A 22,979-nucleotide genomic window follows, 5' to 3' on the forward strand; every position below is an offset into this window, starting at 1 on the left:
TATTATATGGTGTTTCATATAAATTCAATGTCTATCATTAAATACAGTGTAGAACAGAGTTAACCCAGTCTGCAGGCATACAATTTAATTCTATTTACATTAATAAACATTTTTCTGGTTTCAGTGAATATTTTTGTCAATCTTAATGTTGACTTTAAGGAATTAAGAAGTCAGAGCATGTATAAATACCCTGTTCTCTTGTCCTGACTGTCTGTGCCGGACTATACGGACTCTGACCTGGTGTTACCTCAGTGGTGTAAGCTGCTACTCTGATCTCATACGTAGTGTAGGGCAGTAAGTCTCTGCAATACAAGTATTTATTTATTTATTTGATTGGTGTTTTACGCCATACTCAAGAATATTTCACTTATACGACGGTGGCCAGCATTACGGTGGGAGGAAACCGGGCACAGCCTGGGGGGAACCTGAAATAGAAGTAGTTATTATCCATTTTTTTGTTTGACTGGACTTTATGCCATAAAAATATTTCACTTATACGATTACAGCCAGCATTAGGGTGGGAGGAATACGAGCAGAGCCCAGGGAAAACCTGTGACCATCCACTGCCAGACTCTCCCATGGAAACAATAGGGCATTCAGAGAATCCCACCCGCTTGCCTGCTATAGCAGTTAACTTGACTATGGAATCAGAGAATCCCACCAGCCTGCCTGCTATAGCAGTTAACTTGACAATGGAATCAGAGAATCCCACCAGCTTGCCTGCTATAGCAGCTAACTTGACAATGGAATCAGAGTATCCCACCAGCCTGCCTGCTATAGCAGTTAACTTGACAATGGAATCAGAGTATCCCACCAGCTTGCCTGCTATAGCAGTTAACTTGACAATGGAATCAGAGAATCCCACCAGCCTGCCTGCTATAGCAGTTAACTTGACAATGGAATCAGAGTATCCCACCAGCTTGCCTGCTATAGCAGTTAACTTGACAATGGAATCAGAGTATCCCACCAGCTTGCCTGCTATAGCAGTTAACTTGACAATGGAATCAGAGAATCCCACCAGCCTGCCTGCTATAGCAGTTAACTTGACAATGGAATCAGAGTATCCCACCAGCTTGCCTGCTATAGCAGTTAACTTGACAATGGAATCAGAGTATCCCACCAGCTTGCCTGCTATAGCAGTTAACTTGACAATGGAATCAGAGTATCCCACCAGCTTGCCTGCTATAGCAGTTAACTTGACAATGGAATCAGAGAATCCCACCAGCCTGCCTGCTATAGCAGTTAACTTGACAATGGAATCAGAGTATCCCACCAGCTTGCCTGCTATAGCAGTTAACTTGACAATGGAATCAGAGAATCCCACCAGCCTGCCTGCTATAGCAGTTAACTTGACAATGGAATCAGAGTATCCCACCAGCCTGCCTGCTATAGCAGTTAACTTGACAATGGAATCAGAGAATCCCACCAGCTTGCCTGCTATAGCAGTTAACTTGACAATGGAATCAGAATAAATAAGATCTGTGAAGTGTTATGGTTGTAAAGACGTCATTGTTGTGAGTTCGTGCACAAAATTGAGGCAGTGGTCTTTAATACTCAAATTGTGTACTGCATGTGACAATCTGTGAACAAATCTGTGAACAATTCTGTGAACAAATCTGTGAACAATTCTGTGAACAAATCTGTGAACAATTCTGTGAACAATTCTGTGAATGGCTGAGCAAATGTTGAGCTATAATTATACAAAAACTTCATGGTGGGGATGTTCGAGTATCAACTGGTGGGGAGTTGTCTTTGACATGCATATCGCTTCCCATGACTGGTTATCCGTGTACTATGGATGGCCGCTGTAGCCCTCTGATTGGCTATCCGTGTACCATGGATGGCCAATGTAGCCCTCTGATTGGCTATCCGTGTACTATGGATGGCCAATGTAGCCCTCTGATTGGCTATCCGTGTACCATGGATGGCCACTGTAGCCCTCTGATTGGCTATCCGTGTACCATGGATGGCCACTGTAGCCCTCTGATTGGCTATTCGTGTACTATGGATGGCCACTGTAGCCCTCTGATTGGTTATCCGTGTACTATGGATGGCCACTGTAGCCCTCTGATTGGCTATCCGTGTACTATGGATGGCCACTGTAGCCCTCTGATTGGCTATCCATGTACCATGGATGGCCACTGTAGCCCTCTGATTGGCTATCCGTGTACCATGGATGGCCAATGTAGCCCTCTGATTGGCTATCCGTGTACCATGGATGGCCACTGTAGCCCTCTGATTGGCTATCCGTGTACCATGGATGGCCACTGTAGCCCTCTGATTGGCTATTCGTGTACTATGGATGGCCACTGTAGCCCTCTGATTGGTTATCCGTGTACTATGGATGGCCACTGTAGCCCTCTGATTGGGTGAGCAAAATACTCAGCTGACAACAGTCACTGTCTGCGTGGATGATTTAAACATTCCGTCACAGCATAGGAAGGCTCATGCATGGCTTCCAAAGAGCTCACATGTAGAGACACATGAATGCAAAACTTCAACCAGCTCAATACATAATGAAATGAAATTGTGAATTTGGTAATTCACGGTAACTACTATGCACAAATAGCGTCAGCGATGGAACATCTCCCTTGGGCTTTATAAGCATGTAAACCTTCAGGTTAAAGCATGCTGTATTTTTTTTAAATACCACCCCTCACACTATGTTTAACACTGATTCCAATACACAGCACACTCAGGAATTTGGTAATTTATGGTATTTAATATGCACACACCACATCAACGATGGAATATCCCTCTGTGCTCAACAAATGAGGTACTTTTATAGATGCACCTTTTGCATTTTGTTTAACACTGATGTTATTACACAATTTGTTTAACACTGATGTTATTACACAATTTGTTTAACACTGATTTTATTACACAATTTGTTTAACATTGATTTTATTACAAAATAACTAAGTCAGGAATTCAGTAATTTACAGTATTAAATACATGTACAACCGCATCAATGATGGAACACCCCCCTCGTCTTGTGCCCTACATGTCTGCAATCTCTCAGCTCAATATGTGCAGCATTTTTTTATAAGATACAGTGTACCTCCCCCTCCCCAACCCTCTTAAAATTTTGTTTCACACTGCTGTCCTGGTTATTTGACACCAACGCTCATGGTACTACATAAGCCTCGCCATGTTATCAGCTTTAACCAATCAGGTCAAACTTATTTCTATGACCTGAGGTAACCCCAGTTGTTTCTGCATGTTACTCGAAACCCCGATTGCCTTTTAACTGCATGTGCGTACTGCAGTAAGGTCTTTTCGGTTGCTCTTGGCCTCATGAAAATTCCTGATGAAAAGTTGATTTTACAGAATTACAGAAAAAAAAAATGGCTGTGGCTTATAGATCTGTTTCAATTCATCTTAATCCCAATTAAATTTTTTATTGTCTTTTCTATGAAGAGATTTTGGTATAGCACTTTTATACAAACATGTATAAGCCTCCAGACCCAGACAGCGCTGGTTCAAATCCCAAGATGGTAACTCTCATCACATGTACTTGGAACTATCACAGTATATAATTAAAGACACTGAGATGGCATCTATGTAATGCACAATATGTCCTGACTAACTGTAACATGTTAGTTACCTGATGGTTGTCTCTAACACTGCCCCGTCTGTGATGTTGACGATGGAGCGAAGACTCTCCCCAGACACTCCATATTCCACCAGGTAGCCACTGATTGGGCTGTTACTTTCCTCCGAAGGTACTGGCTGCACAAGTGAGGAATGTACAATCGCTGCATAACAATCCTTAAGGGGTGAAATTCTTTCTTGTAAATCATGAATGAGAAGCCTATTTTTACAGTGTTAAGATTTCAATAGTTGCACACAGTAAGAGACTAAACTGCATGAAATCCCAAAACTAAACTTTCTAAGTTTCAAATCTTATTTATATATCTCCACTGATACCCACAACATAAATCTATACCTCATATAAAAATAAATAAATACATGTTCAGAAATACAACACATATATAAATACATGTTCAGAAATAAAACACATATATAAAATACATGTATGAACATTCACATAAAAAATCCACCAAATTTCACTGAAACACATCTTTACCCTCCATGCCACAAGAATTGTCTCCCCTGAGTCTGACCTCGCTGTAATACCTTGTGGAAAGGTAGATGGTGCTGAAAACAGAGAAAATGTCTTACTTCACAAATGGAGTACTGTATTTAAACTGAAGTTGCAAATGTGACATTTTGCAGAGAAAATAATATTTCTACACTCACACAATTCAACTTAGCAGACAAAACCAGTTCTCACAAAATATCAAAATGTTCAGTATGACAATGCTTAGAATAACTCGGAAAAACACAATTTTTGAATTTAAAAAATGACAACAATAAAAAATTAATTGTTTTATATAAATTTGATAAAAAATTATGAGAATTTCTTGAAAAACCCTATGATATCCAAATGAAACTCACATATGCCCATTTTAGTGAAAAAAGAAACAAACATACCCTCTGCTGATGTTAAAAATGTGACAGGTTTGCTGACTGGGCCTTCTCCTGCTTCATTCACGGCAGAGATAGTCACGGTGTACAGTCGCCATGGAAACACACTCTCTGTTATCACCACATCATTGCTCATGACCGAGACTGTAGCTGATTGGTTGATCAAGGAAGGGGAGTCGGACGTATATCTTACAATGTAACTCGTGATTGGTCCATTCACCTTTTCTTCCGGGACAGGTTGCCAGGCAACAATCATTTTTCTGGGATTAGTTGAAATTACAGTGAGATTCTGGGGACTCCCAGTTGGGGCTGAAAACAGAAAACAATTCTATAACAGGTATGAATTTTTGTCCTTTGTACCCAAACGAACTTACGGTTGAATGGTTCAGTGCTGTTAAATACATGTACTTCATTAAAAATATGTATGTTTTCAAAACCTGACCAACCTTGCACAAAATTTGGGGTTTTGGATGGAATTTTCATATTTATCTCTCAATGTTAATATCCTAAAAAAGCCCCAGTTATTCATTAGCCAGTTTCATAAAATATAAAATAATAAAAATCAACCCGCCTAAAATATTCCAATAACCTTGGGTTACTCCCAGAAAAGAATTGTTTCAGGAAGGCCTTTCAGTTCATTAAAATAATCTGTAATGGCAAGTGGTGATTAAGAAAATGGTACAAACCTGCATACAGAGTCGTGACCTCGAGAAAGTCGGTGTGGTTCCCCCACACTACGGCCTCCCTCTCCAGGTCTGTGGCTGCTCGCACCTGTATCATGTAAGTGGTGTGAGGACGGAGGCTCCCGAGGGTGAATTCCTGGAGTGGGACCGATGGGCTTGTGATCACAATTGTCTGAAAATCTTGAGGATGATATGAAGGAATAGCTAAAAATATCTTTTGAATAAATAAATTAGACTTGTCAGGACTGTTTAGAAACCATCCTCATAAATCGCTTGCATTGCTTTAGTTTTGTTTCTCTGAAAAAATGAACTCGATCTACCTATTCGGTTTAATGGATTTAAGGAAGTCAAATGAGTCCCCATATCGGTATATATATATATATATATATATATATATATATATATATATATATATATATACATATATATATATAAACATATATATATATATATATATATATATACACACACACATATATGGATTATGCAATTTTTCGCAATTCTAAATTTACCGCGGACATTATTAGGATAGGCATTCATGCTGTATCGGAAATTGAGGGATACCTTCCGCAACCTCACATAAACTACCAGGCAAAAGAAAGGTTTCAACCACTTCTTGAGCCCATAAAACAAAAACAAAGGCAGATATAAGAATTAAGAAGATTGGTTTATAAACAGGAATCATTGTGAAATATTCTCTCAAAAAGACTTTAAAATATTGGCATTCAATTGGCCACAAAACACAATGAAAGAGACAAGGGGTCAGAAGAAAAAATTACACAAATATAAAGTTAACTGGCAAGTGCATGTAAAGTCACAGTATCCACAGAAATGAAGGACTAGTCATCAGTAGCGAGTGTGGCCACCCTGGGCATCAATGCAAGCAAGCACACGCCTCCGCATTGACGTCAGTCGCCGGATGACGTCAACAGGGATAACGTTCCATAGGTTTAACAGAGCTTGCTCAAGTTCCTGTTGGTTAGTCAAACGGCGGTCAAGGTGATCCCAGAGATGCTCAATGGGGTTCATGTCTGGTGAGTTGGCTGGCCAGGTCAACATGATGACGTTTGCGGTCTCGAGGTAGTCGGTAACAATGCGGGCAATGTGAGGTCTTGCGTTGTCGTGTTGCAAGATCGATCCTCTTGGCTGTTGTTGGAGGAAAGGAATGACGACAGGTCTCAGTACCTCATCAACGTATCGCTGGCCAGTCAGATTACCTCGCACAATAACCAGCTGCGTCTTCATTTGGTCACAAATCCCTCCCCAAACCATGACGCCTCCGCCTCCAAACGGATAAACCTCTCTTATGCAGTTTGGCGCGAGACGCTCGCCTCTTCGTCAGTAAACTCGAACTCTGCCGATGCAGCCATACACTAAGTCCTGCTTAGAATCAAACCCGGAACCGCGCTTTTACTTTTTTTATGACAAAAAATACGGTGAAACCTTTCTTTTGCCTGGTAGTTTATTATAGGTTGCAGGTACCACATGAAGTGTACATGCTTTGTGTGGGATGGATGACAGGTATGCTCACATTTTCCCCCGACATAGTGAACGGTGGGCTTTGAAGTCATTGTGACAAAAGTGTACACTGTACATGAATACAAATACTTCTGTAAATAAATCAGAAACTATTCTTCTTGATTTTTATTTGTTTTGTCAAGTAGTTCGTAAAGTTAAATAATATTCGGCAAACTGATGTCCTCTCCGTGAGCCTTCTTGCCCTCCCTATTTTTAAGAATGGGCAGATTGACGTCTATCTCCTGCCGAGGTAGACACGTGGCCAGTGACAGGGAGCTTCTTTCGTGATCGGGCACATTTGCTTTACCCTCGCAAGCATTTTTCAAAAGCTTTATTCACATGAAAGGCAGCATTGTTCATTGATGAAATGGTATTTCTTCAAATTCCAATCACACACAGGACCTCATACAAAAGATGTTATGGAGACGAGCGATCAGTAAAATTCGAGACACGCAGTGTGGAGAGTTTGCTGTACATCATGCTACATAACAATCAACTCAGTGAAAACATAACAGTTTGTTCAACCAAGTAACTAAAAGGTGAGAAAGCTAAATTTAAAAAAAGAAAACGAAAACTGATTTTTATCCTGATTTGGTATTTGATTACTGCTCTGTGAACGTATCCTGTAGAGAAGATTAACATGGTTAATACAGCAGGGAGGTATCCTGCAAGTTCTGATCAGTGAAGCGTGCGGTTGTTGTAGTGGACATACCCTGCTGTGCTAGCCACACCCATCGTTTAAGTGTTCATTCCTTTTAACCGAACCCAAAGCAAAAGATTTATGGGGACAGTCTCCTACAAATCTGGAGGAGACAACAGGGAATAATCTGAAATGTCCTCTTAAGGAGGAACAGTTAAGTTTGTTAGGACTGTTTGCAAATCTGGAGACCGAGATATGAAGGAATAATTAGAAATGCCCCTTAAAAGGAATGACTGGCTTTATTACAAAGAAAATAATATGTGCTTCTGGTATTGTGAAGGTTAGTGGTCTTAGGGTACAGCCACACAAAGTCTCTTCACCATGTGCTTGAAATTAATTGATTAACAGTTCCAAAACCCCAAGACCAATGAAAACAAGAATGTGGGAAATTTCCTCTCTCACAAATGGTTTAAATGCAAGTATTGTGGAACCTCAACATCGAATGACATGCACTTGTTCAAATTAAATATAAAAGGAGCTAACTTTGTTTTTTTACTTTTCATAACTTAGAAATCCAGGCAAATTTTTCTCACCTTGGTCAGTCTTCTGTCTGAAGGTCACTTGGTACTGTCTGATCTGACCTCTTGTTTCCTTAGGAATTTCCCACCTAAGTCTGACCTGGTAGGTACCCACAGATATAACCTCAAAGTATCGCGGGACAGAGGGAGCTATGAACGATATCAACATTTAGCGAATAAGAGACACACAAGATGGTTTATTGATCTAAGTCACCTCTAAAATTTCTGTTCTTTGGAAACAAATCCATTCCAATGCATCTGATAAGCATAAAAAGTCTAAACATCAATTCAATTAATTTATTTGTTTGTTTATTTATTTGCTTTGAGTTATATGCCTTACTCAAGAATATTTCACTTATATGACGACAGCCAGCAAGATGGTGGGAGAAAACCGGGCAGAGACCAAGGGAAGGGAATACACAACTATCAGCAGGTGGCTGACAGACCTTGAGAGGTGCGACCGGAGAGGAAGCCAGCAAGAACATAGTGTAAAGAGTTTCTTACCTGATTCAAACGTTGTTGCAGACAGAGCTGAACTCACAGTTCCCTCCCCTGCCAAGTTCTTTGCTGCCATGACAACCACGTAAGAGCTGGCCGGCTTTAGGCCATCCAGTTCTACATAGGTGGAGTTTGAGGGAATATCATCTCTGTACACCACAAAGTCTGTGGAAACACTGGGGAACAGCATGGAACACTTGTAAATTTGCTATCAGCTTAACAGCTTTCATTCAAAGTACACTCAAATGGCACTATGCTCATCAAGTCTTCCTAAATTCGGGGTTACAAGATAAATGTTCCAGTCATATTTCAAATTTTGATTCATAATTTTTCCCATGATCTGACAGAAGAAAATCAGCAACTTGTTGCAGTGTACAAAAAACAAAAAAAAAACAAAAAAACTGGGAGAAATACCTTGATTCCAGTTCTTAAACCATTCACTCATGGAATATGAAGTTTTGACAGACTATTAATTTATCTGACTGTTGTTTAACACCTTACTCAAGAATTTTTCACTTGTGGCCAGTTTTATGGGTGCATGGAGCAGCCTTAAGTCTTTGGAGTAGATCACCAACTTTTGGCAAATTACCCGTGAACTTCCTCATGTGTGATATATATCATATTGATGAAAAGCAAGTTATCTCCAGCGACCTTCATGTAAGCCTGCACAAAACAGTATCATCTCCCACATCTGACCAACATTCAACTCTCAAAGTCAATGGAAGTAATTCATGGAATCCTTGAAAGTTCTCCATCAAAGAACAGGACTGACACCGCACATTGGATAATTCAGGGTCTTGACAGCATAATTTCATCCAAAGATGAAATTAAAAAACTTAGTGACAATAACCAGAGTCTTACCTTTCTCTGTAGCGTAGCACGTAGCTGGTTACATCAGCGTAAGGAGACTGCGGCACTTCAGACCAGCTAACATTGAGGGAACTCATTGACACGGGGATCACAGATTCCAATCTAGGGGGGATAGGGGGACCTAGAAGAAATTAAAAAGCGCATACATTACTGTGTGAGCCCACATGCAGCAAATGAAACTAAATACAGCTAAAATGACTAAAATGAGGCAAAAGCGTTAACTTTACGCAACTTTGTTACGGTGACTCTTAAACTCTGTATGGTGACTCAAACTCTGGAACAGTGACTCTTAAACTCTGTAATGGTGACTCTTAAACTCTGCAATGGTGATTCTTAACTCTGAAACGGTTACTCTTTAACTCTGTAACACTGATTCTTAAACTCTGGAATGGTGACTCTTAAACTCTTTAACTGTGACTCTTAAACTCTGTAACAGTGATTCTTAAACTCTGAAATGGTGACCCTTAAACTCTGGGACAGTGACTCTTAAACTCTGTAATGGTAACTACAGAAAAATAAAGCTTTTAATTCAGAGAAAAGTACAACAGAGTTTTATGATTTCTGAAAGTTTCTTCACATGACTCCAGTCCAATCAGACAGGAGCATCTTTAGTGTCACAGATTTTCACTATAATCAGACAGCAGTGTGTTTAGTGGACACAGATTTTCACTATAATCAGACAGCAGCGCGTTTAGTGAACACAGATTTTCACTATAATCAGACAGGAGCGTCTTTAGTGTCACAGATTTTCACTATAATCAGACAGCAGTGTGTTTAGTGGATGCAGATTTTCACTATAATCAGACAGTAGCGTGTTTAGTGGACACAGATTTTCACTCCAACATATATATAATGCTTTCCCTTGATGCATCAGCTACAAAATAGTCATTTTATGGCCTACTGCGCCAATCTTGGTTGTCTACATCCATATGCCTGACTGCTGTCATACCATGTAGAAGCAAAAATTCTTCATCAACCTATCTGAGTTCTAAATTCCACTTCCAAGCACTGTGCAAAGCTTTCCGAAAACAAGGTGGAAGAGACTTGAAGAGTTGAAGAGTCCAGAAGACTCTGCTAAATCAAGAATCCGTATTTCGAGCCAGCCTTCAGTCAACATGCCTTCAGATATCTGCTAGGACGACTAGTAATATACTGAGGTAGGCACAAACATCAGCTATATTACACCCATCTTCATTTTATCAATTCAGACATTTCGCGTAAGTTTAGAACTTTTCAAGTGACACATTCTGCTTGAATCTGATTGGTTCATCAACCTTACCACGAAAGAGTTTTACATGTATGTGAAGTATGATTAAATTATTATCAGAAAAACATAAATCTTGTCATCAAGAGTGTCATTTTAAGGCCTTAAATTTTATAGCGCATTATTCCAAGTCAGACTTAAGATGAAACTCAGTACCTGTAGCTGGCCTTGACCTTACCATAGAAAACAACTTCCTCTGACATCACATCCTGTCCTGCTTCATTCTTAGCCACACAAGAATATGTTCCTGTCAGGAAAAGCAGAATTCTGGATGTTTGAGCAAAAACACTTTGATTTTGTAGCAAGGCACACGACCACAAAACTTCAGTTCAATACATATAATACTTATTTATTTATTTATTTGATTGGTGTTTTACGCCGTACTCAAGAATATTTCACTTATACGACGACGGCCAGCATTATGGTGGGAGGAAACCGGGCAGAGCCCAGGGGAAACCCACGACCATCCGCAGGTTGCTGGCAGACCTTCCCACGTACGGCCGGAGAGGAAGCCAGCATGAGCTGGACTTGAACTCACAGCGACCGCATTGGTGAGAGGCTCCTGGGTCATTACGCTGCGCTAGCGCGCTAACCGGCTGAGCCACGGAGGCCCCTACATATAATACTAAAGTGATGAATTTTGTAACTGACTGTAATTAATACCCGTAACACAGAGCACCCCGGATGGATCATACCCCTTGTGTTATTGTGTCTTACTTGTTTACAAAACCTCAGCTCAATATATGCAGTAGTTTATGTGAAACTTTAATTGTAATACACTAGATGTAAGTCATGAAGTTTGCACTTTACACTATTTAATATGCACACAATACATCCACATAAACAATGACACGTTCCCCTCATGTGATCATGCTCTACGGAACTTACGCAGAGCCAGAGACCAATACACGGAGCGCTTCTTACAACACGTGTACCACCGCTAAATTTCTTTTAACAATTAATGCTTTTTCTCTTACTGGACACAGACATTCATGTTCGGGGCATGACATTAGCTACGTGTGAACTTTGTACTTTGAACACGTGACATGAAAACTCCAGACAAAAAACACTCAAAGAACACACTAAAGAATTATTTATTCTTTTGATTGCTGTTTGACGCCGTAATCAAGAATATTTCACTTATACAATGGCGACCAGCATTATGGCGGGAGGAAACCGGGCAAAACCCCGGGGAAACCCACGACCATCCGCACGTTGCTGCCAGAGAAAAACGGTAGCTGTAGTGGGATTTGGTCTCATGACCTTAGCAGTTAACTGCTACAAGAGAAGTCATCACAACAATCTTACAGCATCATTAACAACTTCCACACTAAACAAAGACTGCTTTCTACAAACACTTTCTATGTTCATTTATTTACCTGAATATTCATGTATGTTCTGGGTGGTTTAACCCATGCATAGGCTCCAGGTAAACACTGCGCCTGACCAGGTACCTGACGACTGGCTTCTTTTAGTGAAGCCCCATAATTGGTCAAATCAACCAATGTATTTTTGTCTCCAAAATCAAATTAAAAATGTGGCATAAATTGCTCTGTAGCAAGTTGCTCTTGCGAAAAAGTTGCAGATTTACAGTAAGTGTTATTGTCTACGATGTTTTGAGGGGTTTTTTTGGTAGGTTGGATAATATCCTACTAAAAGAATGTACCACTTTGCTTTGAAAGTATTATTTTATTACATTTACTTGCCTCTGAAAACGCACATTTTAGGGTAAAACATCATTTACCATATAAGCTTAAAGAAAATAAAATCAAATTTTTATTAAAACTTCAATAAAATGTACATAATAATTCATTACCTGAATCATTTTCCTGTGCGAATCTCACCAGAAGACTATTGACTGCTGGGAAGGATACTCTGCCGTCCAGAGAGGGCACCACCTCTTGACTGCTGAACAGCCAGGTCACTGAGGGAGGAGGGATACCCGCAGTCTCACAGGTGAGATACAGGTCGCTAAGGACAGGTAAGATATTCTCACCCCTCACGCGAACAACAGATGGCAGGGCTAAGTACAAGAAATAACACAATATGAAATATACATGCAAATACTAAAAAGCAAAGACAAACCTTAGGCCATCATTAAAAACATGTTTGTTGGGAGTAACACAATAGAACCCAACAGAGTGACCCAGAGTAACCCAGAGTGACCCAGAGTAACCCAACTGAGTGACCCAGAGTAACCCAACAGAGTGACCCAGAATAACCTAACAGTGTGAGTGAGTGCATGGGGCTTAACGTTGTAATTAACAATTTTTCAGTCATATGACAACAAAATCCTTAGAATTCATGTAATGTGCCTCCTTGTTGAAGGACAGATTTCCACTCCTCTTTTGTCTAGTGCTGCTTCGCTGAGACGCCTTACTGAAGGCAAGTAATCCACCCTGCTCGAGTCATTATGCTGATACGTGTCAGCCAGTCGTTGCACTATCCCCTTCATGCTGAACGCCAAGCGAGGAAGCTGTAACTTCCTCCTTTAAAGTCTTAGGTGTGACTCGCCCCAGGATTGACCTTGGATCTACCGCTCCCGAAGCGGATGCTCTACCAACTGTGCTATCGGGGCGGGGCTTTTACTGAAATTTTGACACAATTTTTGTTTTATATTTTTCTTCCAATGCTAACTTCTTTACAACCCTACCTTTACCATTAACTAGGCTAAAAAAAAAAACAAAAAAAAAAACAAAAGTAATTACCAAAAAGACAAACTAATTACCATTTTCATTAGCCAAAATATAAAAAAAACAAACTCCCTACACTTTTCATTAGCCAGATAAAAAAATTCCCTATCAACCTACCCTATTTCTCTAAAATAGTGGGTTATGCCAAACAAACAATTTTCCCAGGTCGGCCATATTTACTTACTGTAAAATACTTATTATTCACTGGAATTTATCTTCATGGATTTCCTCCAAAAATATGTTTGCGGGATTTAATTTTCGTGTATTTAAGAGAACATTGAAAAACAAATCTTAAAATTTTCCAAGATATAATATGGCTGAAATAGTTCAAGCACATCGATTAGGTATCATCATGGGTGGTTTTAATCCTCCTGTGTTTCCTTCACTGTCGCTAATCCTCGTGATCTAGATCACATACTAAAACAATGGGGGATGGATTATCATTGCGTAAGAGGATTATTTTCGCTCCTACCCTGAGCAGTACTCAAACTGGTTACACTTCTTTTCGAATCATGAGTACTTTTAAACCCCTGATAAGTGACCTGTCACCTTTTCAGCAGTTCACGGCAAACCATACAAACTCACCATTATTGGCGAAGGTCACTCATTCTTTATCAAGGAAAATGGTAAGTTTTGCATTGTTTTTGTTTTTAATCATCCTCTGTAGCAGGTCAGAAACCGCAAATATCGCTGTAACTGTCAAACAGCTGTGTTGCTGTACACACTTCACAGTTTCCTAGAAGCTCACTCATTGGACCACAGCCAATGGGATAGTGTGTATCAGAGCGATATTTATTAGAAGCCAGCACCTGATGGTATCTACTTTTCTTTCACTTTACGGGCATGCGAAGATTGATCAAACTAAAGACGAATAAACTCCCACTTTGTTTTATACCCACCAAGCCTTAGCACCAGAGTTTGTATATACTTAAAACCATAACTTTCCTTCCAATCTGTTAAAAAAGTTAGCTGACCCGTCAGGCTTTCTTAGCACAACTCCCATAACCCTCACAAAAAATATTTCACTTCATTTTATTAGTACCTGTAGTATATGATTCAAAACTGGATATTTACTTCGCTGGAATTAAATTCGCGAAAATCAGTTCCATGCGAAACTTCACTGTATTTGATTTGGTAATTAAGTGAGAAATTCTTGAGCATGGCATCATGGCACACCAGCCAATTAACACAGGGTGTAAGTACACATATAAACAGGTAAGCACAAAAATACGCACTTTGGATGGTCAGGTAGGCAGAGCTTGATGCCTCACCCGCGCTGTTGTTGGCGTGGCAGGTGTATTTCCCCAAGTCTGTCCAAGTGACTGTTTCTATGGTGATGACAGACAGGTCATTGGGAACAAGGTGTCTCGTAGGTATAGGGTTTGTGTCCTGAGAAAAGAAGAAGAGATTTTCACTTCAATAAGGTGATACTAATCTTTTCTGTGTCTTACAGGTGAGCCAACACTAAAAAATCCAAAAATGAAATAAAAACAAAACTGAAAACCTGCCCTAATGTTTCTTATGGTTTGTATGACTTTCAAGGCTTTACAATATGTCTTTAAAGGGATACAGACTGGCTGGTGTGGAAGGTAAGCATGTCCAGGCTATGTCTTGGTGATTCTGATTGGCTGATGGGAGAAGTAGGCATGTCCAGGCTATGTTTTGTTGATTCTGATTGGCTGGTGGGAGAGGTAGGCATGTCCTGGCTATGTCTTGTTGATTCTGATTGGCTGCTGGGAGAGGTAGGCATGTCCACGCTATACTAGCCTAAGCTGAATTTTAGATATGGCAGATTTATTCAAGCATGATTTGGCTTGATTTGATGATCAAAAAACACAGGGGGCCTCCGTGGCTCAGTTGGTTAACGCACTAGCACACCGTAATGACCCAAAAGCCTCCCACCAAGGCCGTCACTGTGAGTATTCAACACCTCTTGTATTAACATCATCTCACATGTAGGCTACAACATTTCCAGCACAAATTTAAAAGCAATATTTATCTGACTTCAATTGTTAATGATATCTGAGGCACACACAGATGTGGTAGTAAAGTGAGTTTTTCAAAACTTACATTGTATGTCCAGTAGATTGTGGGTTGAGGGACACCAGTCACTTCACAGCGAAGGGTCAGTCCTTGACCAAGAGTGACCATACGACTGGACGGAGGAACCACAAACGATGGAGGTACTACACAGAGAGAAAACCACAATGGGCTGACAAACATGTATATGTAAATTTTATGAATTTTAAATATACCCAATATTTAAAACTTTTACAAGCATCAATAATTTAAGATCATGTAGGGTGAGAAAAGCACTGAAAGAGGAAAACTGGTACTAAATGAAGACCACTAGTACAGAAAGGGGAAGGCTGGCACTAAATGAAGACCACCAGTACAGAATGGGGAAAACTGTCACTAAATGAAGACCACCAGTACGGAATGGGGGAAAACTGGCACTAAATAAAGACCAGCAGCATGGAATGGGGGTAACTGGCACTAAATGAAAACCACCAGTACATAATGGGGAAGGCTGGCACTAAATGAAGACCACCAGCATGGAATGGGGAAAACTGGCACTAAATGAAGATCACCAGTACAGAATGGGGAAGGCTGGCACTAAATGAAGACCACCACTACGAAATGGGGGAAACTGACACTAAATGAAGACCACCAGCATGGAATGGGGGAAACTGGCACTAAATGACGACCACCAGTACGGAATGGGGAAAACTGGGACTAAACAGAGAAAAACTATGGTAGGAGGAGTGCAGACAGAATCTGGATAAATGGAACCATCTCAAAATGCAAGCTTTTAAACTTTACAAAGCATAGATGGACAATGAAGGTGATGTACACACAAGAGCATGTGATTTGGTTAGATGTGTTAAAATGAGAAAAGTTTTCCTAAGACACACGTTAAACAGCCTACCTATAACCTCCACTTTCCCTTGTCCGTCCTAAGACACACATTATCCAGCGTACCTATAACCTCCATCTCTCCCGTCTGTCCTAAGACACACGTTAACCAACGTGCATATAACCTCCACCTTTACCGTGTCTGTCCTAAGACACACGTTAACCAGCGTACCTATAACCTCCACTTTTCCCGTGTCTGTCCTAAGACACACGTTAACCAGCGTACCTATAACCTCCACTTTTCCCGTGTCTGTCCTAAGACACACGTTAACCAGCGTACCTATAACCTCCACCTTTCCCGTGTCTGTCCTAAGACACACGTTAACCAGCGTACCTATAACCTCCACCTTTCCCGTGTCTGTCCTAAGACACACATTAACCAGCGTACCTATAACCTCCACCTTTCCCCTGTCTGTCCTAAGACACACATTAACCAAAGTACCTATAACCTCCACCTTTCCCGTGTCTGTCCTAAGACACACATTAACCAGTGTACCTATAACCTCCACATTTCCCGTCTGTCCTAAGACACACATTAACCAAAGTACCTATAACCTCCACCTTTCCCCTGTCTGTCCTAAGACACACATTAACCAAAGTACCTATAACCTCCACCTTCCACCTTTCCCGTGCCTGTCCTAAGACACATGTTAACCAGTGTACCTATAACCTCCACCTTCCACCTTTCCCGTGCCTGTCCTAAGACACACATTAACCAATGTGCCTATAACCTCCACCTTTACCTTGTCTGTCCTAAGCCACACATTAACCAGCGTACCTATAACCTCCACATTTCCCCTGTCTGTCCTAAGACACACATTAACCAGCGTACCTATAACCTCCACCTTTACCGTGTCTGTCCTAAGACACACATTAACCAGCGTACCTATAACCTCCACATTTACCGTGTCTGTCCTAAGACACACATTAACTAGTGTACCTATAACCTCCCCATTTCCCCTGTCTGTCCTAAGACACACATTAAACAGCGTACCTATAACCTCCACCTTTCCTTTGTCTGTCCTAAGACACACATTAACCAGCGTACCTATAACCTCCACATTTCCTGTGTCTGTCCTAAGACACACATTAAACAGCGTACCTATAACCTCCACCTTTCCTTTGTCTGTCCTAAGACACACATTAACCAGCATACCTATAACCTCCACATTTCCTGTGTCTGTCCTAAGACACACATTAACCAGCGTACCTATAACCTCCACCTTTCCTTTGTCTGTCCTAAGACACACATTAACCAGCGTACCTATAACCTCCACCTTTCCCCTGTCTGTCCTAAGACACACATTAACCAGCGTACCTATAACCTCCACATTTCCCGTGTCTGTCCTAAGACACACATTAACCAGCGTACCTATAACCTCCACATTTCCCCTGTCTGTCCTAAGACACACATTAAACAGCGTACCTATAACCTCCACCTTTCCTGTGTCTGTCCTAAGACACACATTAACCAGCGTACCTATAACCGCCACCTTTCCCCTGTCTGTCCTAAGACACACATTAACCAGCGTACCTATAACCTCCACATTTCCCGTCTGTCCTAAGACACACATTAACCAAAGTACCTATAACCGCCACCTTTCCCCTGTCTGTCCGAAGACACACATTAACCAAAGTACCTATAACCTCCACATTTTCCCTTTCTGTCCTAAGACACACATTAACCAGCGTACCTATAACCTCCATCTCTCCCGTGTCCATCTTCAATCCGGCAGTGTTCTTAGCCTTGCATGTGTAGTTCCCAGAATCCATCACTGTGACCTCCAGAAGGTGAAGGTTGTTGTTTACAACTCTCAACTGGTCAGATTCTTGAATCTCCACCCCGTCTGCTCATAATAAGACATGGGTAGCAGCTTTAGTACGTAAGTGTACAGTTCTAAACAGGCCTTTATGCACATCCATGCTTATTACCTCTTCAATAGGTATTATACATTTTCTTGAAAAACTAAATATTCACCAATTATAGATAAATGAAATGAGTGATTTTTATTTACTTTCAGCAATGATAGGCTTCATTATTCAATAAATGTAGTTTAGTCCAACTGATAAGGAGCTTAAAAAAAGGTCCATATCAAAGCCTTCTTGTGAATCCTACAATACGTGAAAGTGAATGAATTTGTAAAAAAACATAATAAAAAGTAACAAAAATTCAATGAAAAAATTTATGTAGGGCAGTAAGGATTTGGATTTTTTTGGAATCTCTGACAGTGTGTATAAGTGAAACACAGTTTTGAGTTATGCATCAGATCGCCATGAACGCTGTAATTGTGCAGTCTTTTTTCATTGCAGGTACAAGCATCATTAAGTCTCACCATGGAGCCAGGTAACCTCTGGCACTGGGTCACCACTGACCAAACAAGGAAGTGTGACCTCTGACATGACCCCTAGGTTAGCAATCACATGACCAATCTTTGACAAAATGGCAGGAGGCACTGTGGAAAATAACATACACTTATTTTATAGGCTGGTTGATATAGCATGGAAATGGCACAGGCTTGTTTCATTTTGTAATAATGTTGGTAACTGTTTTTCATGAGAAAGTGGTCGATACTGTAAAATATGACATGTGAACTGAGCCTTCATTATGAGCATTACAGGCATGTTTGGTTTACATTATGAGCATTACAGGCATGTTTGGTTTACATTATGAGCATTACAGGCATGTTTGGTTTACATTATGAGCATTACAGGCATGTTTGGTTTACATCTGATATATACTGCTCATACTTTTTCTACATGAAAAATTTATTTATCATGTGATGAACAACTGGATAATGGATTGTCCTATTATAAACTATGAGCTATACAGCGTACATCTTACTGGCTCAATAAAAGATCAAACAATTACACATGTAGTGCGTGTGTAAAAAATGGTATGGAAGAGGATTTTGGTACCAACCATTAGATGCTGATTCTAGACTCAGGTTGAATATATCCAAAATCCACAAAAACATGGGAAATGTCTTAAGCCTGTATTAAGTCTGAGAAAGTGTCTAAGTTGAAATTTTACATGTCAGATGCAGTATTACAATTCAGTATCAAATTATTATCAGCCAGTGTCGCTGTTTTACAACAGTCAGTGTCACATTGTTACAGTAGTCAGTGTCACTGTTTTACAGCAGTCAGTGTCACATTGTTACAGTAGTCAGTGTCACTGTTTTACAGCAGTCAGTGTCGCTGTTTTACAGCAGTCAGTGTCACCGTGTTACAGCAGTTAGTGTCAATGTTACAGCAGTCAGTGTCGCAGTTTTACAACAGTCAGTGTTGCAGTTTTACAGCAGTCAGTGTCGCTATTTTACAGAAGTCAGTGTTGCAGTTTTACAGCAGTCAGTGTCACAGTGTTACAGCAGTTAGTGTCAATGTTACAGCAGTCAGTGTCGCAGTTTTACAACAGTCAGTGTCACAGTTTTACAGCAGTCAGTGTCGCAGTTTTACACCGTCATGTCACTGTTTTATAACAGTCAGTGTTGCAGTTTTACAGCAGTTAGTGTCGCTGTTTTACAGCAGTCAGTGTGGCTGTTTTACAGCAGTCAGTGTTGCAGTTTTACAGCAGTCAGTGTCGCTGTTTTACAGCAGTCAGTGTCGCTGTTTGACAGCAGTCAGCTTTGCAGTTTTACAGCAGTTAGTGTCACAGTGTTAAAGCAGTTAGTGTCACAGTGTTACAGCAGTCAGTGTCGCAGTTTTACAGCAGTCACTGTTGCTGTTTTACAGCAGCCAGTGTTGCAGTTTTACAGCAGCCAGTGTCGCTGTTTTACAGCAGTTAGCGTCGCAGTTTTACAGCAGTCAGTGTTGCTGTTTTACAACAGTCAGTGTCACAGTTTTACAGTAGTCAGTGTTGCAGTTTTACAGCAGTCAGTGTCTCTGTTTTACAGCAGTTCGTGTCATAGTTTTACACTGTCAAACTATGACAAGAGTCTGTATCAAAAATTCAAAAATCAGTGCAAAATTTGACAAGTTTGTTTCAAAGTGTTTCAGGGAGACATAGGTCAAAGTTTTAGTGTCAAAGTTTTACAAGTCTATGTCAAATCATTACTTGCTCTACTGTCAATGTTTTACAAGTCCGTGTCAAATCACTACTTGCACTACTGTCAATGTTTTACAAGTTCATGTCAAATCATTACTTGCTCTACTGTCAATGTTTTACAAGTCCATGTTAAATCATTACTTGCTTTACTGTCAATGTTTTACAAGTTCATGTCAAATCATTACTTGCTCTACTGTCAATGTTTTACAAGTCTGTGTCAAATCATTACTTGCTCTACTGTCAATGTTTTACAAGTCTGTGTCAAATCATTACTTGCTCTACTGTCAATGTTTTACAACTGTCAGTATCAAGGTTTCACAACCATTTGCATCAAAGTATTACAGCAGTCAGTGTTGAAGTCTTACAACCGTTTGCGTCAAAGTATTACAGTGTCGCTGTTTTACAACAGTCAGTGTCAGTGTGTTGAAGTTTTACAACCATCTGTGTCAAAGTATTACAGCAGTCAGTGTGGAAGTTTTACAACCATTTGTCAAAGTATTACAGCAGTCAGTGTCAAAGTATTACAGCAGTCAGTGTTGAAGTTTAACAACCGTTTGTGTCAAAGTATTACGGGAGTCAGTGTCAAAGTATTACAGCAGTCAGTGTTGAAGTCTTACAACCGTTTGTATCAAAGTATTACAGCAGTCAGTGTTGAAGTCTTACAACCGTTTGTGTCAAAGTATTACAGCAGTCAGTGTTGAAGTCTTACAACCGTTTGTGTCAAAGGATTACAGCAGTCAGTGTTGAAGTTTAACAACCGTTTGTGTCAAAGTATTAAGGGAGTCAGTGTCAAAGTATTACAGCAGTCAGTGTCAAAGTATTACAGCAGTCAGTGTCAAAGTATTACAGCAGTCAGTGTTGAAGTCTTACAACCGTTTGTGTCAAAGTATTACAGCAGTCAGTGTTGAAGTCTTACAACCGTTTGTATCAAAGTATTACAGCAGTCAGTGTTGAAGTCTTACAACCGTTTGTGTCAAAGTATTACAGCAGTCAGTGTTGAAGTCTTACAACCGTTTGTGTCAAAGGATTACAGCAGTCAGTGTCAAAGTATTACAGCAGTCAGTGTTGAAGTCTTACAACCGTTTGTGTCAAAGGATTACAGCAGTCAGTGTTGAAGTCTTACAACCGTTTGTGTCAAAGTTTTCCAACAGTCTGTGTTAAAGTATCCGCACAGGTGTGACTTACCCAGAACTGTTACGTAGGCAGATGCTGACACATTGTTGAAGTCTGTGATCACATTACACAGGTATGTCCCCTCATCAGTCTTGATCACGCCACTGATATACAGCTCCTGGCCGCCACGCCTACAATGTTAGCAACGTTACCCCCATTACTCTTACTTAGAGATACAGATCAATATTTTCTGTGTTTTACATCATGATTAAGAATATTTCACTCCTATGAGGGCAGTTAGGTCGATGTGCGAAGCAAACAGATCCACCTCAAACTCCTGAGTAAATGTCTAGGCGAAAGCACAGGGAGCTGGATTCACAGCCATATTCAGGTGAGGTTCCTGAGTCTGAACACACTTTGACTCTTTAGCACAATCCTTTCTGTGCAATGAGTTTAACATTATGAATGCAGATGAGCAATGTAGATAAACAAAATAGAAATATTCTATATACACCTCCCAGATGGTCTACTTATGACAGCAACACATAATTGTTTGAATTCCTTTGTTTTGCTCTTTTGCTCATGAACTTGGTCAATTAGTTATGATTTTCAGCAGTATTCAACATAAAATAACATGAAGCTGTTGAACTCTTGACATAAAACCATGATCATTCAACAGTTCTACATTCAGAGTATTTTCAATTGGTAAAGGTATCACCGGCCAATCATTTCTCAAAATGATAACCAATAATTTCCATGCTCTAAGTGAATTTTCTTACGCCACTGTTGTTCGGTCAGAAAGTTGTAGAGGTGCTCCATCTTTGTACCATCTGATCACAGGTGAAGGGTTGCCTTTAACCAAACACCGCAGGGTCAGTAGTTCCCCTTTAATCAGCTCCTGACCAGTAGGGGGCTCTGTAAAAATAGCTCCACCTGGTGGGAGATACCAGTGAAGTTGTAAAATGAATTATCATGCAGTATGTACAATTACATTACAGTAAAACCACTACTGATACATTAGCATCCTTGTGGTGAACAGGTGAGGCATTATGACAGGCCTGTGACAGACAGCTGAGCTATTATCCTGCCTTCTGCCTGGCTTTGTACTGTGAAGTCCACACATTTTGGTTTCTTTTCCAGCTCTAAACACCTGAGCTATTATCTTACCCTCTGCCTGCCTTTGTACTCTGTAGTCACACAGGGTGCTGGTCCTAACCCAGACTGGGAAACCTGAGCTATTATCTTGCCTTTTGGCCACTGGTTACTGGAGTTTACCTTTGAGCTGCCAAGAAACACTGAGGTCCAGGTTCAAACTTGCTGTAATCAGCTGAGTTATCATTACCTTAGCTTTGGGAAACCAATGATCTGTAATCAGGGGAGTTAATATTACCTTACCTTTGGAAAACCAATGATTTGTAATCAGGTGAGTTAATATTACCTGAGCTTTGGGAAACCAATGATCTGTAATCAGGGGAGTTAATATTATATTAGCTTTGGAAAACCAATGATCTGTAATCAGATGAGTTATACCTTAGCTTTGGAAACCAATGATCTGTAATCAGGTGAGTTAATATTACCTGAGCTTTGGGAAACCAATGATCTGTAAGCGAGTGAGTTAATATTACCTGAGCTTTGGGAAACCAATGATCTGTAATCAGGTGAGTTAATAT

The 22,979-nt window shown here is 40.3% G+C and overlaps 1 protein-coding gene across 1 annotated transcript in view; it reads right to left on the reverse strand.

Annotated features, from left to right (window-relative positions):
• LOC135481042 (cell adhesion molecule DSCAM-like) overlaps positions 1-22,979 on the reverse strand; it is a 61,096-nt gene that overhangs the window by 16,385 nt on the left and 21,732 nt on the right. The window contains exons 7-22 of the mRNA XM_064760973.1: positions 22,089-22,242; positions 21,382-21,500; positions 18,485-18,604; positions 17,846-17,998; positions 15,306-15,421; positions 14,294-14,624; positions 12,359-12,565; positions 10,721-10,789; positions 9,270-9,399; positions 8,415-8,584; positions 7,926-8,060; positions 5,178-5,354; positions 4,498-4,800; positions 4,004-4,161; positions 3,608-3,816; positions 190-302 (exon numbers count right to left, since the gene is read on the reverse strand). Coding sequence (XP_064617043.1) covers positions 190-302; positions 3,608-3,816; positions 4,004-4,161; positions 4,498-4,800; positions 5,178-5,354; positions 7,926-8,060; positions 8,415-8,584; positions 9,270-9,399; positions 10,721-10,789; positions 12,359-12,565; positions 14,294-14,624; positions 15,306-15,421; positions 17,846-17,998; positions 18,485-18,604; positions 21,382-21,500; positions 22,089-22,242 — 2,664 coding nt within the window. The remainder of the gene's footprint in view (positions 1-189; positions 303-3,607; positions 3,817-4,003; positions 4,162-4,497; positions 4,801-5,177; positions 5,355-7,925; positions 8,061-8,414; positions 8,585-9,269; positions 9,400-10,720; positions 10,790-12,358; positions 12,566-14,293; positions 14,625-15,305; positions 15,422-17,845; positions 17,999-18,484; positions 18,605-21,381; positions 21,501-22,088; positions 22,243-22,979) is intronic.

Source organism: Liolophura sinensis, chromosome 13 (assembly GCF_032854445.1).
Source record: "Liolophura sinensis isolate JHLJ2023 chromosome 13, CUHK_Ljap_v2, whole genome shotgun sequence".
Taxonomy (NCBI): Eukaryota; Metazoa; Mollusca; class Polyplacophora; order Chitonida; family Chitonidae; genus Liolophura; species Liolophura sinensis.